Genomic DNA, 19,354 nt, shown 5'->3' with positions numbered 1-19,354 from the left:
ACTTGCCTGACTGTGTTAAATATGTAAAAACAGAAGAATATTGTCTGAATATTGGATGAATTACTTTTCATGGTAAAATAAAGACTAACTCTAGTGATTTTAAATTGTTGTTTATTTATTCAGTTCTTATATATATATATATATATTAGGGGTGTAACGGTTCACAAAATTCACGGTTCGGTACGGTTCGGTTCGGTACGGTTTCCATAGGCTACAGCAAAAATAAATAAATGCCAGAGAAATTTCCTTGAATTAGTTTTTTTTTTAATTATTTTATTTAATGAAACTAACATCATAAAGTACGATTTATTTTTATTTTTTTGCTTTTTTTACTGAGCAATAATGGAGCTATACTTGACTCTTCTTATGAGCATATAAAACAAAACAGCTCCTTGGACAAAATGAAATGTAATATTGTAGTAGTAGGCTATTATAAACAAAGGTTTATTATGACCGCCGCTAGCGTAGCTAGCGAAAGCGGTCATATAGGGATTGTCAAAGTTTTTTTTTTTTTTTTTTTTTTGTCACCTTACTGAATTTTTCGTCAACGATACCAGGGACACCGAAGCACCGGGGAACATGAAATTTGGTGGGCATGTAGCCCCACTAGACTTCTAAAGAAAAATTTCGTTCGGTCCCCGGGGGCCACTCCCCCCCCGCGCTGGGCCCCCCCAAACCCCAAAAAATGCAGTTTTTCCTAAATAACTACCTGAACCGTGGCACCGAGGATGAAGAAATTTTTATGGTATGTTGGTCTACTAGACTTTTACGGAAAAATTTCGTTTGGTCCCCGGGGGCCACTTCCCCCCCCGCGCTGGGGCCCCCTTAAATTTTTCGTCAACGATACCAGGGACACCGAAACACCGGGGAACATGAAATTTGGTGGGCATGTAGCCCCACTAGACTTCTAAGGAAAAATTTCGTTTGGTCCCCGGGGGCCACTCCCCCCCCGCGCTGGGCCCCCCCAAACCCCAAAAAATGCAGTTTTTCCTAAATAACTACCTGAACCGTGGCACCGAGGATGAAGAAATTTTTATGGTATGTTGGTATTCTAGACTTTTACAGAAAAATTTCGTTTGGTCCCCGGAGGCCACTTCCCCCCCCCGCGCTGGGGCCCCCGTAAATTTTTCGTCAACGATACCAGGGACACCGAAACACCGGGGAACATGAAATTTGGTGGGCATGTAGCCCCACTAGACTTCTAAGGAAAAATTTCGTTTGGTCCCCGGGGGCCACTCCCCCCCCGCGCTGGGCCCCCCCAAACCCCAAAAAATGCAGTTTTTCCTAAATAACTACCTGAACCGTGGCACCGAGGATGAAGACATTTTTATGGTATGTTGGTCTACTAGACTTTTACGGAAAAATTTCGTTTGGTCCGCGGGGGCCACTTCCCCCCCCCGCGCTGGGGCCCCCGTAAATTTTTCGTCAACGATACCAGGGACACCGAAACACCGGGGAACATGAAATTTGGTGGGCATGTAGCCCCACTAGACTTCTAAGGAAAAATTTCGTTTGGTCCCCGGGGGCCACTCCCCCCCCGCGCTGGGCCCCCCCAAACCCCAAAAAATGCAGTTTTTCCTAAATAACTACCTGAACCGTGGCACCGAGGATGAAGAAATTTTTGTGGTATGTTGGTCTACTAGACTTTTACGGAAAAATTTCATTTGGTCCCCGGGGGCCACTCCCCCCCCCCCGCGCTGGGGCCCCCGTAAATTTTTCGTCAACCATACCAGGGACACCGAAACACCGGGGAACATGAAATTTGGTGGGCATGTAGCCCCACTAGACTTCTAAGGAAAAATTTCGTTTGGTCCCCGGGGGCCACTCCCCCCCCGCGCTGGGCCCCCCCAAACCCAAAAAAATGCAGTTTTTCCTAAATAACTACCTGAACCGTGGCACCGAGGATGAAGACATTTTTATGGTATGTTGGTATTCTAGACTTTTACGGAAAAATTTCGTTTGGTCCCCGGAGGCCACTTCCCCCCCCGCGCTGGGGCCCCCGTAAATTTTTCGTCAACGATACCAGGGACACCGAAACACCGGGGAATATGAAATTTGGTGGGCATGTAGCCCCACTAGACTTCTAAGGAAAAATTTCGTTTGGTCCCCGGGGGCCACTCCCCCCCCCGCGCTGGGCCCCCCCAAACCCCAAAAAATGCAGTTTTTCCTAAATACCTGAACCGTGGCACCGAGGATGAAGAAATTTTTGTGGTATGTTGGTCTACTAGACTTTTACGGAAAAATTTCATTTGGTCCCCGGGGGCCACTCCCCCCCCCCGCGCTGGGGCCCCCGTAAATTTTTCGTCAACCATACCAGGGACACCGAAACACGGGGGAACATGAAATTTGGTGGGCATGTAGCCCCACTAGACTTCTACGGAAAAATTTTGTTTGGTCCCCGGGGGCCACTCCCCCCCCGCGCTGGGCCCCCCCAAAACCAAAAAAATTCAGTTTTTCTAAATAACTACCTGAACCGTGGCACCGAGGATGAAGAAATTTTTATGGTATGTTGGTCTACTAGACTTTTACGGAAAAATTTCGTTTGGTCCCCGGGGGCCACTTCCCCCCCCGCGCTGGGGCCCCCGTAAATTTTTCGTCAACGATACCAGGGACACCGAAGCACCGGGGAACATGAAATTTGGTGAGCATGTAGCCCCACTACACTTCTACGGAAAAATTTCGTTTGGTCCCCGGGGGCCACTCCCCCCCCGCGCTGGGCCCCCCCAAACCCAAAAAAATTCAGTTTTTCCTAAATAACTACCTGAACCGTGGCACCGAGGATGAAGACATTTTTATGGTATGTTGGTCTACTAGACTTTTACGGAAAAATTTCGTTTGGTCCCCGGGGGCCACTTCCCCCCCCTGCGCTGGGGCCCCCGGAAATTTTTCGTCAACGATACCAGGGACACCGAAACACCGGGGAACATGAAATTTGGTGGGCATGTAGCCCCACTAGACTTCTAAGGAAAAATTTTGTTTGGTCCCCGGGGGCCACTCCCCCCCCGCGCTGGGCCCCCCCAAACCCCAAAAAATGCAGTTTTTCCTAAATAACTACCTGAACCGTGGCACCGAGGATGAAGACATTTTTATGGTATGTTGGTATTCTAGACTTTTACGGAAAAATTTCGTTTGGTCCCCGGAGGCCACTTCCCCCCCCCGCGCTGGGGCCCCCGTACATTTTTCGTCAACGATACCAGGGACACCGAAGCACCGGGGAACATGAAATTTGGTGGGCATGTAGCCCCACTACACTTCTACGGAAAAATTTCGTTTGGTCCCCGGGGGTCACTCCCCCCCCACGCTGGGCCCCCCCAAACCCAAAAAAATTCAGTTTTTCCTAAATAACTACCTGAACCGTGGCACCGAGGATGAAGAAATTTTTATGGTATGTTGGTCTACTAGACTTTTACGGAAAAATTTCGTTTGGTCCCCGGGGGCCACTTCCCCCCCCCCTGCGCTGGGGCCCCCGTAAATTTTTCGTCAACGATACCAGGGACACCGAAACACCGGGGAACATGAAATTTGGTGGGCATGTAGCCCCACTAGACTTCTAAGGAAAAATTTTGTTTGGTCCCCGGGGGCCACTCCCCCCCCGCGCTGGGCCCCCCCAAACCCCAAAAAATGCAGTTTTTCCTAAATAACTACCTGAACCGTGGCACCGAGGATGAAGACATTTTTATGGTATGTTGCTCTTAAGGGCCCACATCAACCTAGCCCATAATCACTCATTTGTGATTTGCGCCCCTCCCATAAAAAATGAAAATGCAATATTATTCTGCTTCGCCCCTATCTTCAGTGGAGATGTTCAGAACTGCACCATATTTCATGTGTATGATTAACTTGACATCCTCTGGGGGTATCCTCTGCTAAGTTTTGTAGAATTTCATCCATGGGGGGGTATAAAATAAATTCATTTATGTGCACATTTAGTGACTGTACACTCATCGGCCTGTAGATGGTGCTGTTGAGCGAAGGGTTGCTGGTTTAGGATGATACTGTCACACACACACATGCAGGAATACAAACAAACGCAAGCATGCACACACACTGACATCCACACGCACAGACACACACCCATACACACACATACAAATCCACACGCACAGACACACACACACACACACACACACACAGACACACACATACACAAACACACACACATACACACACACACACACAGACACACACATACACAAACACACACACATACACACACACACACAGACAGACATGCACATACTATTACTTTTTTTAGGTATACATAAACACGCAATACAGCCAAATTACTCCACGTCATTTATTTTTGTGGAAAGCCAGTGCAGGCCTGAGCGGCGGTCATATTTTGTACCGCGATGCGGTACATCTAGTTTTAGTTCAGATTAACATTTGAGGGCAGCAATTGTATTTATAATGTCAAAATAAAACAGACGTAATGTTACTTGAAAGCATTATAGCCCACTATTCCTGACAAACTTCCATACTTGCAGTTAGTGTTACTACAGCAAATCCATTCCACGGTGAATGTTGCTGATCTGTGGACTCCGGCCAGTTCATTCATGGCACGATATGTTTCTTCCTGGTATCCACGTCAGCGCTGTTTGATCCGTTAATAACAGAGAAATGTGCATGTTTCTCACTAGATCTCGCAGCGATGTTATTACTTAAGTGGCGAATTCAAAACGCATTTGAAATTCAAATACTTTCTTTACTGGATCTCTTAGCGCTGTGTGGTGTTGCTTGATCAGGCTCGTGCATAGGGCTCGCGAGTCCCGCTTCACAGGTCAAAACTGATAAACGGTCCACACAAACACAATAAGAGTAGCTCAGTTTCGTTCCTTACATTGCATTTGCCAGTTGATGTTGTGGTCGCGCCAGCTTCTGCGAGCTCGCTTGCCACCCGCGACGCGCCTTCATTTGAAATAACGAAATTTTGGTCGGCAGAAAAAATGGTCCAACGAACCGTTTGGTACGTAATGCGTACCGAAAACCGAACCGAAAGCCTCTACCGAACGGTTCGATACGAATACGCGTATCGTTACACCCCTAATATATATATATATATATATATATATATATATATATATATAGGGAAAAGGTGGAGAGTTAAAAGCGTGTCTGATCTCACAGTTTTAGTGAGGTTTGGAGTCAAACTGAAACTGCTGCGGTCGGTTTTTCTTCAGAAATATGGTTTGATCTGTTGGTGGACGAACATCTTGTAAGTGAGAAAAACTCTTTTTGAAGAGCTTCTTCCTGTCAAGATTTTAATCTACACACAAACATGTTGAGCATGTTGAGAAACCGAGGGAGAAAAGCAATAAATACACCATGATCATATAACACTGCCATTCAATAGTTTAGCTTGTTAAAGTTATTATTTTTTGTTTTAGAAATTGATACTTTTATATTACTCAAGTAGAAAAACACAGTACAGCTCCACTTTTATGCATTTTTACTGAATTTATTTTTTTGCTGTTGTTTATGATCTAACTAAAGACATTTTCTAGAGGTTTATTTAGTAGAATCTCACGTTGGTGAATGACTTACCACATGTTTGATTTGTCCAGCATGCAAAACCAAAGATGTTGATATTATTATAATAATCCCAGGATAGTCAAACTGTAAATATTGTAAATCCATGCAATGTTTTTAATTAAAGTAATGGAATTAATTTCCAGTGGTGATCTTCATCAGGGGTTTAAGGTTTAGTGAAAATGTGCAATGGTCTCTTGGTTGTATGAATGCAGTGTATGAATCAGGATGTGGTTTAGAAAGTTTTTGAAGATCGTCGCTCATGAGACTGTATGTTTGTCTGAGAGTAGAAGTGTGAATCAATGATGTTCTTCTGCTGTTTGTTTGTGTGTTACATTTACCCAGCAATACAAACCCAGCGAGTAATCAACTGTAATTTTAAAAGCATTTATTTAATAGGCCTAGTAAAGTCTAGATACCCGAGACCGAGTCAAGACCAAGACCAGTGCAAGTCCCCACACTGCATGACACACTTATGATAAAATTTGGAATATGCATATGCAGCCATTTTAAAACTCTTAAAATGTTCCGTAAAAATGCTAATCTCGATGAGGTATTAATCTAGACACAGTCCATTAGGCCTATGTCTTATATTAACGTGAATAACAGGTGGTGGAATATGTATCATACATATCCATGCACTTGTCTTGCCAAGTAGGTAAATTATTTTATATAATATATATACACTCACCTAAAGGATTATTAGGAACACCATACTAATACTGTGTTTGACCCCCTTTCGCCTTCAGAACTGCCTTAATTCTACGTGGCATTGATTCAACAAGGTGCTGAAAGCATTCTTTAGAAATGTTGGCCCATATTGATAGGATAGCATCTTGCAGTTGATGGAGATTTGTGGGATGCACATCCAGGGCACGAAGCTCCCGTTCCACCACATCCCAAAGATGCTCTATTGGGTTGAGATCTGGTGACTGTGGGGGCCATTTTAGTACAATGAACTCATTGTCATGTTCAAGAAACCAATTTGAAATGATTCGAGCTTTGTGACATGGAGCATTATCCTGCTGGAAGTAGCCATCAGAGGATGGGTACATGGTGGTCATAAAGGGATGGACATGGTCAGAAACAATGCTCAGGTAGGCCGTGGCATTTAAACCATGCCCAATTGGCACTAAGGGGCCTAAAGTGTGCCAAGAAAACATCCCCCACACCATTACACCACCACCACCAGCCTGCACAGTGGTAACAAGGCATGATGGATCCATGTTCTCATTCTGTTTACGGCAGACTCTACCATCAGAATGTCTCAACAGAAATCGAGACTCATCAGACCAGGCAACATTTTTCCAGTCTTCAAATGTCCAATTTTGGTGAGCTTGTGCAAATTGTAGCCTCTTTTTCCTATTTGTAGTGGAGATGAGTGGTACCCGCCCGGTGGGGTCTTCTGCTGTTGTAGCCCATCCGCCTCAAGGTTGTGTGTGTTGTGGCTTCACAAATGCTTTGCTGCATACCTCGGTTGTAACGAGTGGTTATTTCAGTCAAAGTTGCTCTTCTATCAGCTTGAATCAGTCGGCCCATTCTCCTCTGATCTCTAGCATCAACAAGGCATTTTTGCCCACAGGACTGCCGCATACTGGATGTTTTTCCCTTTTCACACCATTCTTTGTAAACCCAAGAAATGGTTGTGCGTGAAAATCCCAGTAACTGAGCAGATTGTGAAATACTCAGACCGGCCCGTCTGACACCAACAACTATGCCACGCTCAAAATTGCTTAAATCACCTTTCTTTCCCATTCTGACATTCAGTTTGGAGTTCAGGAGATTGTCTTGACCAGGACCACACCCCTAAATGCATTGAAGCAACTGCCATGTGATTGGTTGATTAGATTATTGCATTAATGAGAAATTGAACAGGTGTTCCTAATAATCCTTTGGGTGAGTGTATATATATTTCATTTACATGTTGGTACATATTGTGCAGCTTTATTGTGCAATGGGGAAGGAAACCCTGTATTTGTATTTTATTTTGATTACAGTTTGTAAATATCTCACATGGTTTGACTTATGTTTTTGGTCAATATCGCCCAGTTTGGATTGGGGGGGATGTAAAAAAACAAGTGTGATTGTCAAAAACATTTTAGTAATTAAACAGAATTTTATTAGGTTTAGTGACAACATGTTACAATGTTTACATGGTACAATTTTTTTGTGTCAAATTTTTATTGCTTGACACAAATTTCACAATTTAAATTCAATTAAATTCTTTTGATTTGATTCAATATTGACTCACTTGGATAAATATTAACTTATAAACTAAATAAACTAATAAACTTTTTACCTTAACCTAACAGCTTCGGAGTCATTGGAATAGTTGTATGACTTTTTTCGGGTTGAACGGTGGTCGTCTCCACCCTTGCAACTTTGGGCCGGCGGGCATCAGGAAGTATCGCGTGATATCAGGTATAACGAATTGCTTTACTGTACATTATAAGTAGGCTAACTGTAATTAATTTAGGCCTACCTAAAAATGACCAGTAGGCTAATCCCCTAGGCTACTTTACCTTTTCAGTGGATAAGTATTTTAATTACAGTAACGCGTTACACCCAACACTGGTTATAATGAAATATTAAATCATCTTCTCATGCTGACTGTTACAGCAGCTCCTACAGCTGCCGACGGCTTGGTTAAACTACGCACTCTTTACACACATCAACAGTCTTGTAGTCCATTTCTTCTTTTCTGTTTCTTTATTTATCAAATGCAAACATTAAACATACTCGAGACGCTAAAACATCCAACTTTGTGTGTGGTAAAAACTGTATGCGTTCCCCCACCAAGCCCAACTAACTCTACGTGTAAAACACCGGTTTAAAAACACTCTGTGCACATACTGCCCCCATCTGGTGACAGCCCGAAATACATATACATTAATACTGGCTCCAACACTGACAGACACATACTCCACGTGACTCTCCTCTTCAGCGTTCTGTAAAAAACACATCACACCAAACATAATAAAATATTTTAATAAAAACAAAAATTAGCATGAACTGCAAAGGCCTAACTATATTAAATCATAACAACACAAGCTGAATGGAAAAACTGACAATTTTGTAAAAACCGAAATAATAATAGATTAATATTGTATTAATATTAGCCTGAACTGAAGAGTTTCATGGATGAATTTGTGTCTGAATATAGTTTGAGTTTCTTTCTCCCTTTAAAAGTTAGAGTTTATTTTTTGTTCTTTCTTTTGCACAATTATACGGTTAGTTGTATTTTATTCATTTTTTTCCCGCTGTCTGTGACACTTATAACATTTTATTAATTTATTATATTAAAATATCTTGCAATCATTTTGTGTTAATTAGTTTGCTTTAAAATGTGTTACTTGCTAAATCAATCATAATATGAAAGTATCATAATCTGTTGAAATAGGAGCTACAATAAACTTTTACTCAAATGTTTTATACATCAACAATACAACATTAAAGGGATAGTTCACCCAAAAATGAAATTTCTGTCATCATTTACTCACCCTCAAGTTGTTTCAAACCTGTATGAATTTCTTTTTTCTGCTGAACACAAAAGAAGATATTTTGAAAAATGTCGGTAACCAAACAGTTGATGGACCCCACTGACTTCCATAGTAGGAAAAAAAAAATACTATGGAAGTAAATGGGGTCCATCAACTGTTTGGTTACCGACATTTTTCAAAATATCTTCTTTTGTGTTCAGCAGAAAAAAGAAATTCATACAGGTTTGAAACAACTTGAGGGTGAGTAAATTATGACAGAAATTTCATTTTTGGGTGAACTATCCCTTTAACAGTAAAAGTGCTTCTTTTGGAAATACATTAAAGAAAGAAAATATCTGATGTGTGATGATGATTATAGAAACACAATCACACACTGATCTCCATCTGACTCACTGCTGAAATGATACAAACACACACAACAGAAACTAATGATAAATGATCTTACCGATGTTTGTGTGTTTCTTTCATAGAACGATGGATGAAGTAACATAACAACAGAAGTTTTCTCATCTTCACAAATCTGAACAACAGGAAGAGATTAAAAATACAAATCTAGATCTGTTTTTTTTTTTTTTTTTTTTTACAACATATGTGTGATTGTTAGGCTGTCAAAGTTATTGCACACAATTCATTAAATATATTTAATACTGAAATTAAAAAAATGGCAATATGGAATTTGACATTATTACTTATAACACACACAAAACATCACTATTACCAGAGTAAAAGTAAATACAGAATCAGTGTTTGTGTGTGACACGAGTAAAGAGCTGCTCAGATCAATGCAACAACCAATAACCAACATTATTTAAAAACTAAATTACATTACCTACATAAATATGTATTTTTGCTTAGATTTGATTAGCGACCTATAAATACTGCAGAATCTGAAATATTATAATATCATGTTCCCTTGTTTAAAAAAAAAATGTAAATCCCCCCCCAAAAAAATCTGATTGTGGTAACACTTCGCAAAAAGGTCCCATTAGATAAATTCATTAACTAATTTGAACTACATTGAGGAATTAGCCCACATTTGTTTATAAATCTTTGTTAATTTTAGTTCATATAAGCTAAGGACCATTAAATAATATTCAACATTTGATTTTAATTATGTATTGGTAAAATTAACATTAACAAGATAAATAAATGCATTAGAAGTGTTTTCAGTGTTAGTTCATGTTAAATGTTACCAAATGGAACCTTACTGTAAAGTGTACCAGATTTCCATTTAAACCTTAGTTTTTTGGACTGTATATAAGCAAACACAGAGACATTTTGAATGGTGCTATGTGCCTGCATATATAAACATTTACATTTTTTATAGGTAATGTGAGATTAAAGAGCTGTGGCTTCACTGACTCACATCTTTTGCGGATGGCTTTGTATGTGAGCTGAAACAGAATGACTCCCAACATCAAGAAAAGTGATATGCCAGTTACTGCTTTATAGGCAGCCAACTCACTTCCTAGAGTATCTGAGAAAATGTGGGAAGAAAATAAAATGATGCGTTATTCAAAATGCACAGCATATAGCGTTAATTATTTTGTCGATGAAACCTGAAAAGAATAAAACATTCCAACATACAGAGTTATAGAATAGTAAAACTCTTCTCTGGAAAAAGAAAAAGAACGCACACACATACACTGCAAAAAAAAAGTTCCTTGCTTCATTTTTTTAAAAGTCATTTCAACTTAAATTACATTAAACTGACTTCAATAATTTTTTTGGGAAAATGTACCTTTTTTAAAAAGTTTCAGATGTCTTAACTTATTTTGATATGTTAAAGGTCCCATGACATGCTACTTTTTGTTGGCTTTAATATAGGCCTTAGTGGTCCCTAGTACTGTATCTGAAATCTCTTTCCAAAAATTCAGCCTCGGTGCAGAATTATAGCCACTACAAGCCAGTCCCAGAATGAGCTTCCTTCAGACAGGCCGTTTCGGTGTCTGTAGCCTTAAATGATAATGAGGAGGTGAAAGGCGGCGCAAGATGGTCAAGGCCACACCCACCTTCCAACGGTACCGTGGCGTGCATGTTTACGTTGGATATAGCAATGGCACGAAGACATTTCTTTCAAGCATTTCAGTTTGACCCAGAATCTGATCCGGATGGAGAAGCAACGGATGAAGAAGTTGCAACTCAGCGGCTCCAGCAGGACGTTTCCGAATGGTTAGTTTAAAATATTATGTTTGGATACGGTACTTTATTCGGATGGTTTACAGTTATTATCATGTAGCTAACGCGAACCTACTGTTGCCTTTTCATGAGAGATCTGTAACGTCTGTAATTTATCTTATTACAATTACATCAAGCTCTGCGATCTTGAAATGCGGATATCGCGCGCGCCATATTACCAACAGGAAAACGGTTATCCAAATAACAAAGAAGTGTAGGCTACAACACTCGCGTTACAGTGTGTGTATTCACACACATAAACTGCATAGCTGCATAGATAATGTTACAGCCACATTCTACGTGTAACAATCTAGGTAACCATAAACAGTAAAGCAACACACTTATATATCATTAGTTGACTTGCTTGTCCGAGGTGTGTAACGTTAGCTGAGAAGAGAGTGATCCAGACTTAAGTTTCAGACGTTCAGCAAGCCCAGCTCTGTATTGACCCTTTGGTGTTCATTTGTACATCCAATTATTGAGCAATTGTTATGCTTCGCTCGCTCAAAAGCCATGATATCTCTCGTGGACAAACTAAAATCGCGCGCGCGCATTCCTACTTCCTAGCGCATTTTCTCATGGGCGGAAAATATTCTCTGGGCGGGCAAAGCAGAGACAGGGGAGGTAACATTTCCTCCTTATGACGTCATAAGGAGGAGATTCAAGATCAGCGCGTATGAGCCTCCATTTTCTCAAAGGCAGAGAAAGATAGCAAAAGCTCGATTTACACCGATTGAAATTTCTAGAAACTTGGGGACCATATGGGCTAGGGGAACTCATATTAATGTTAAAAAACCTCAGAAAGTGAAAATTTCATGTCATGGGACCTTCAAGGCAATGTAAAAACACGTTGTCATAACTTCTTGATCATATCATTTTTTACAGTGTACCTTCGCAAGTGATTTGCAGGCCTGCGCAGTCTTCATTGATTAACGTCATGTTGCTTGTGAGCATACGACCATTAGCCTTCTTTGTGGGCTTAAAGCCCTTGAAGTCTCCACATCTCATGTCCTTACAGAGTTCACTCGACCAGCTCTCTGATATGTGGCTGCCAAAGCACAAAGGGGCTGGACTCTGATTAGGGAAATACAGATACAGCCGACCCTCGCACGGACTCTTCTTCCATGTTACCCTCAGCCGGGCCAGAACATACTGAGTGATATGGATGGGTTTCGGACATGGGGCCGCAGTGGTATTTTATCGGTTTCAAACTGTGATGTTCCTTCTCCTGTAAAGGGAAAACACACAATTACTTTCATGACAATGTTGGAATATGTTGAAAATGTTGAAATACCAGAATTGTTGTTCTCCACATAAAATGTGTAGTTTGGAAAATAAATACAATTCCAATTATTTTAAACATTTTAAGTGTTAAATGCAAATTAAAGAAACGTTAGTTAATTAAAATACTGCTGCAGAGAATTCACAAACTTATATACAGTCAAACCAAAATTTATTCAGACACCTTCAACATTTCTCACATTATCACAGTTTATTCGCTATAAGTAATAAAATATGACAAGAACTCTATCAAATCAGTTGATATTTGACTGGTTTTGGCCATCGTTCTGTTAGACTGTCTCACAAATGAATTATGTTGAATATCTGTCAGCTGTTAAATTTAAGTACACAATTAGATAATACCAATTTAGCTCAACCAATTACCAAGCAATGCTTTGTTTTGTTCAGCCTGTGATGTAAGGTCGCATTACCAATTAAAGAAAAAACACATGGTCAGGTCAAAGTGTCTGAATTATTTTTGGTCCCACCTTTTATTTAAAATAAATTTTACTGGTAGTCCACTGTATGAAGATAATTCGGATATAATATGTCACAGTTTACTTTATTTTGCTATCCTCACTTACATAAATGAACTGGTGTCTGAATAATTTTTTGGTTATGTACATCATTTTGATTGCAGTTGATATGCTGCTCTGTGCTCTTATTTTTATCACATTGCAAGACATCGTTTTAGTTGTAATATTATATTTTTAATACAGTGTGCTACCAATATTCTCCAACTCGCCACTCTCAATAAAATCTCACTTGCATTTGACATTTTAAGAACTCTAGAACTTTATTTGACAATTTGCATGTAAAAATGTGACATGCTCTGCATTATTCAAGCATAAAAACAGCTTGTTACTGAGGTAGAGAGCAGATAGCTGGATCATTTGCACTTGCGTAACTTTTTGCACTGCGCTCGAAGGCATTCACACACTTCGCACATTTGACTGCATGATTGCGTGATCCCTTTTGCACTATGCAAACATAGATGGCCATTCAGAATCAGGTACTTAACGGATCTACAATTTGGATTACCAAAAATCACCAAAATTATATATATATATATATATATTGTTGATTTTTATTTATTTATGTAATTGTATAAAAACATAAAATGTAAGCATAAAATGACTGGTAAAACTTAAAATGAATAATATAAATGACTAATTTTGATTTTAAAATGCATTGACATTAAAACGGTTTAACGTCAATACATTTTAAAAATTATATATATATATATGAAGAGTTCAGATGCAAAAGCCTCTAAGTGCCATCTGAAATTTTCTTCTAGAATGATCATTTTTATAAAGCTTGTATATTTAAGTTAAGTAATTTCACTTAAATGACAATTAATAGTTAATTTGCATTGCCATTTAAGTGAAATTATTGAACTTAAATATACGAGCTTGATAAAAATGATCATTCTAGAAGAAAATTTCAGATGGCACTTAGAGGCTTTTGCATCTGAACTCTTCATATATATATAGTAAATCTAATGTACAATGCCTGTGTTTATTCACAAACATATTTTGACTACATACAATTTAAAAAAAAGATTTTTTATTTTTATTTAAAAAAAGAATATGAATTTCACTGATTCATAATTTAGTGTCATTTTGTTTTTGAAAACAAAAATATATCAAAAGCTCATTTATTTGTGCTAGCGTTAAATATGATAAATGGTTTACAATATCTTTAAGCACAACATCTGTTCTTTTGAAATGTTTTTCCGACGGTTTTGTTTATGTCTTATGTTCCTAAACTAAATGGTCAACTATTAAAGATATGATTTATTTAGCAGACAATTGGCTGAAAAATGTCATTTGGTGGGATTTACCTCTTTAACAGTAGGCAAAGTAATTGCTCCATTATTTTTGGCATTTTTATGACAATTTTTTTATTTCTTTTTTAAAGACATCTTTGCAAAGTGGATAACTTCTAAAAAAAAAACATTACCACTGGACATGCACATGACAAATAGTAACACAATCTACTATGCAGTAATTAAGATTGAAGTATGCAGTGCAGAAAGAAAAAAAAACATTTTTCAGGAATAATAAAGAAACGTGTAAGAGTTTTTGCGAGGATGACATATATACCAAATTCGCCCTATTAGTGAAATCACCATTAGATAACTTGCAAAAATGTTCAAATATTCGTGTTGCCATCAATTTCCAGTAAATATGGAATTAAGAGTAAGAATTTGAAAGAATAATAAAAAACACTACAAGAAGTTATGTATTTTATCAGGACACTATTGACACTTGCACTAATTTTGTAATGCATTCTTGCAGGCCCTATTGTTACTGTTTTGTATTATGTTCTTCTATATGCACAATGTTGTGACTGAAAGCATCTGACTATTCTAGTCATTGCAATACTAAGTGTCCCTTGGTCCGTTTTGTCTGGCTGATATATTAAATCCATATATTAAAATATTAAACAGACGGATAAAACTCTAACTGTACATCAGCATCTCCAACTGACAGCAGATATTTACAGCAGATCATGTAACTTGCATCATTTAAGAACACAACAATGAAGTATAGTTAGGAATAATCAATTTACTTACGAACACCGAGGAGCAGGAGCGCCGCAAGAGTCATCAGCAGAGAGTTTTCCATCTGGCAGAAGGTTGTGTCAAACATTTAGAGCTTCATTTAACTTCATTTGACTAAACAAAGTAAAGTAACTAGACAAAATAAACTCTATGCACTCAAACTTATAACAGGCCCAGAGGTCAAATGAATGACCTTTGGTACACAAGAAACCGGTGCTTTTTGTTAGATTGAATAGAGCCTCGGCCCAATTATGTTTAATTTTTCCCATTCTTTTTAGGGGTCCGGTTCAGATAAAGCAAAATAATAAGCAACCATGACTATATTTAAATGTTTAGCCTGAGTTTTTATCAGTAGCCTACGGCAAAGATTTCAAATCGTACCGTGACTTAAGCCACAATAAACAAGAACATACATTCACTACAATGACTCATGGCAATTTGTTGACATGTAGTAGAACCTTTAAACTGTATATTAAACTAACCATGTTTCTAACATCTAACCTTATTTAACATCTAACATTTGAACAGGATGTACTGTACGAAACCACTGGAAAACTTTACTGAGTGTGTGCGTGTGTGTGTATAAATAAAATAGTTTGGGAAATGAAACTAGACAGTCTGTTAGAATCTTGTGATTAACAAATGAAGTCATCATTAAAACAAAGTTTGCTTTACCTAGTAACAGAGGGGTTTGCATATGACGAACCAATCAAATAGTGGGGAATGATGTAATGCAGCCTGACATTTATGCCATACCTCGATTCTATAAAAAAGGATTGTATTCTTGTGTACTGGGGGATTTCTCAATGGAATTTGTCTGAGATCCTACGGCCTTGATTCTTCTTGGGAGAGTTTCTCTGAGAACTGCTCGAAGACTCTCCCGGCTGTCATTAAAGCATTTAGAGGACATTTGCTGATGTCTGTCTGTTTATTTCTGTTGCGCAGCAGGTCAGTTTAGGGCAGCAAGAAGTTAGAGCTAGAGTATAAAAGTTATTAAGTGTCGATCAGTAGACGCGACAGATTTATATTTATTAAGTGTTGATTTGCAGACGCTAGATAGTCGGGTTTTAGGAAAAATCCACTACAGACACAAACCGGACTCACTTTTAAATGAGATTGTTTATGATGTTATTTTAGATAAGTTACAGTACGGCTATTGTTTTTAATTGACAACTGTCTTCACATCTCTGCTTCAACAGTGTTTTGAAGGTTTTCTTCATCAAAGAGCATCAAACATCTATGAAACACCACGACTTCTAACCAGCTTTTTAACAATATATTATCAGATCTTACCTTGCCTGTGACTGACAAGAACAAATGTGTGCAGCAAGTGACAAGAAATATTAAGTGAAAGGAAATAAGCAGAGGTGTGGAACTACTTCATTCTTCATCCCCCCCCCCCCCCCCCCCCCCCAACATAGTTCATTGTTTTGAACTATGTTGTATAGCTGTGTTTTCATGTGTTCGTAGTCAAAACTCCAAAATTTGTTTATATTTAATTATTAAAAATTGCCATTATTTTATATGAAAAAGTTTTTTAATTGTATTTTATTTAGAAAATATTTTAGTTTGTTTTGTATATTTTTTTTATTAGATCAGATAACATTTTAAGCTGTCACTGTCATATGTTATGTTACAATGCGCCCCACACATGTTACAATGTACCCCACCTATGGGGCATGTGGTCACATTTCACTTCCATTCTTTCGGGGTATATCAAGAAAAAAGTATATACTGTATTAATAAAACAAAACCACATAATTGTACTAGACATGTGGGAAATTAATGTGGGAAAAAATAAATACTCTGAACCATAAGTAGATTTACACAAACTGAGAGAGTCAAAAAGCGTTACTTTGTGCCCCGCTCTCCCCTAAATGTTATGTGACATAATTGTTCTCCAGCTGTTTCATTGACCCTTTCTGCGGTTGAAAAACACTGACTGATCGATATTATGTATGAGGAATATACATTTCGGTAAGTTGTACTGTTTCTTTTAACATTGTTCATTCGTGTTTATTTACTAATAGCTAGTAGAGATGATCAGTTCACGTGCCGCTAGGGATCTGTCACGTCACATTTACAAACGCCAAAACGATATTGTTTGAATTTCGTAATAAATTTGACAGAATCTGAGAGCTGAGATTTTTTGTATATCATAAGTAACCTGCTCTGTCTAGTCTGTCGGTCTCCGTGTCCTCTTTGCTTCGCGATTTTTCTGTGCGTGAGAAAATGGATGTGTGGCGTGAGAGCATGTGAAAAGTGTCAATTGTCTGAGTCTCATGGTGAATGCGTGAGAGTTGGCAGCTCTGCTGATTGCACAATACACTGCTTCCTCACTTCAAAGCGGCATACAAAAAAAGTATGAAAAAAGGGCAGGTATGGGTAAGTGGGAGGAGAAAAGGCAATAATATTGTCTAACGTCATATTAAATGTTAAGAAAAAATACAAATAAAAATTTCTAAAACATAAAAAAAAAAAATGTTTTACAAATGCTGAACATTTTTCATCTAAAAATTACATGGTTGGTGGAGTAAACAAAGCAGCAAAATAATAAAAATAATAATAATAATCTGCATATTCAAAACTTTTACTTTTACAACTATAATAACAACGAAAAGTCAGAAATTCCAATCAATGCAGAAATCAGATCAACTTCAGAGTTTAATATTCACACAGGAAAAAAGGACAATAAAAATAAAAATACACTTTTAACAGGCTAGTCATTACAACCAATGCAATAGAATCTCTTTCCTCTAATGCTGCAAACCATGTGTTAATAACATTTTCATCCCATAATTTTCGTATCACCCCTCTCCCTTCTGGGGAGGGAACCTAAATGTGGGGGGTTTTGCTACAAACCTCTTAATTTCTGAGTTCATGAATTAGATAAAGCCACCCGAGGCTTGACTGAGGATGCCTCTGGTTTTGAATTGCTTTAAAGTACAAAAATAAAGAGTGACCCCGCACACCTATTCTAAAGTGGACAGTTCGAAGGCCCCGTTGTCAAAGAGTTCGGGGCTGTAAGTGTGGAGTGTTAGTGTGATTCACATGGTCCTCCAGTTGACCAACAAGGACCTGTTAGGTGGGGCTTTTACAGAACTAAATAACACCTCATAATGACACGCACGGGCCGTTTTGTTGGGTAGGCCTACACTTTTGTATTTGGAGGCTAGTGGGGTGTTTATGAGGAAGAATCTGAAGATGGGCTCAAATCAAACCACAAAATTAGAGTAAACGCGCTTGATTCGAATCCAGTCCGAACCACATTGTGATTCTGATGGCAATATGCCTCTCTGAAACAGACAGGGTGGCTGGCTGTGCAAGGCCATCAAATGCCTCAAATGTGTCTAAATTTAAAGTGTAATATATGCAGTCTCGCATCAGTCTGCACAGTTTTACCACAAAAGGTTTTCTTTACCTTAACGGTAGGTGCTGAATATTATCATCCATTGTGTATTTCTCACCATTTTCACTTGCTGGACGATAAACAGGTGAAAATCCCCCAGACTTGCATTAAAGGAGGGACCTGAGCTATATAGAGACAGAAGATCACAGAGACTCCCTAGTATTATTGTTCCAGATGTGAAGTCTTATTTTGAACACTAGATGGCGCTCTATACAGCGGGAGCACACACAACCCCTGCTGTTAGATTTAACTAAACCATGTTAGATTTAACTACACCATTATGTGGAGAAAATGTCTACTTCTAAATTCATTACTATATATTTATAATATTATAGCAGTGTCATTTTGGAGGCTCTTTAATATATATATATATATATATATATATATATTTTTTTTTTTCTGCTGGCTGGAAGGTTTGAAATATCATGGTCAGTCACGTGACATTTGCATGATACCATTACAACAGTGAATAGTACATTACATTTGTTTCCTAAAATGACTGAATTTATTCCATTCTAGAATTGACAAAAACAGGATATGATCTTTATATAGGCTATAAAAATATATATAAAAAAGGGGGTGTTAAGAAGCTGCATGCTATAATGAAATATTAAATCATCTTCTCATGCTGACAGACACATACTCCACGTGACTCTCCTCTTCAGCGTTCTGTAAAACACACATCACACCAAACATAATAAAATATTTTTATAAAAACAAAAAACTAATATTAGCATGAACTGCAAAGGCCTAACTGTGTTAAATCATAACACAAGCTGAATGGAAAAACTGACAATTTTGTAAATACCTAAATAATAATAGATTAATATTGTATTAATATTAGCCTGAACTGAAGAGTTTCATGGATGAATTTGTGTCTGAATACAGTTT

At 38.4% G+C, this 19,354-nt stretch overlaps 2 protein-coding genes across 4 annotated transcripts in view; both read right to left on the bottom strand.

Annotated features, from left to right (window-relative positions):
- The window catches only part of LOC309476224 (SLAM family member 5-like), a 232,245-nt gene that overhangs the window by 114,139 nt on the left and 98,752 nt on the right, over positions 1-19,354 (bottom strand). The gene's annotated exons all lie outside the window — the stretch shown is intronic.
- LOC309476319 (uncharacterized protein) lies at positions 7,642-16,408 on the bottom strand. 3 transcript variants are annotated; one of them, XM_082139614.1, is made up of 7 exons: positions 16,348-16,408; positions 15,067-15,118; positions 12,098-12,435; positions 10,396-10,506; positions 9,475-9,554; positions 8,442-8,477; positions 7,642-8,140 (listed from the first exon to the last, which is right to left on the bottom strand). In XM_082139614.1, exons 3-7 carry the CDS (start codon positions 12,213-12,215, stop codon positions 8,123-8,125), a joined length of 363 nt encoding a protein of 120 aa, XP_081995740.1. In that variant the 5' UTR covers positions 12,216-12,435; positions 15,067-15,118; positions 16,348-16,408; the 3' UTR covers positions 7,642-8,122. The 3 variants fall into 3 exon arrangements, 2 of the variants coding, with proteins under 2 accessions (XP_081995740.1, XP_081995739.1); XM_082139613.1 differs by lacking the exon at positions 16,348-16,408 and having other exon boundaries at positions 15,067-15,496; XR_014198010.1 differs by lacking the exons at positions 7,642-8,140; positions 16,348-16,408 and having other exon boundaries at positions 8,437-8,477; positions 9,475-9,549; positions 15,067-15,492.

Source organism: Leuciscus leuciscus (genome assembly GCF_965113295.1).
Source record: "Leuciscus leuciscus genome assembly, chromosome: 15".
NCBI lineage: Eukaryota > Metazoa > Chordata > Actinopteri > Cypriniformes > Leuciscidae > Leuciscus > Leuciscus leuciscus.
Note: the sequence above shows the minus strand (reverse complement) of the source record. Positions and strands in the feature narration are given on the sequence as shown.

Excerpts from the sequence above, each read along its gene's own strand:
- LOC309476319 (XM_082139614.1), bottom strand. The coding sequence starts at position 12,215 with ATGAGATGTGGAGACTTCAAGGGCTTTAAGCCCACAAAGAAGGCTAAT. Across the intron at positions 10,507-12,097 it reads CCTGCAAATCACTTGCGAAG|ATACTCTAGGAAGTGAGTTG; the intron begins GTACACTGTAAA and ends ACATTTTCTCAG. Across the intron at positions 9,555-10,395 it reads CAAAGCCATCCGCAAAAGAT|TTCAGATTTGTGAAGATGAG; the intron begins GTGAGTCAGTGA and ends CTCTTCCTGTTG.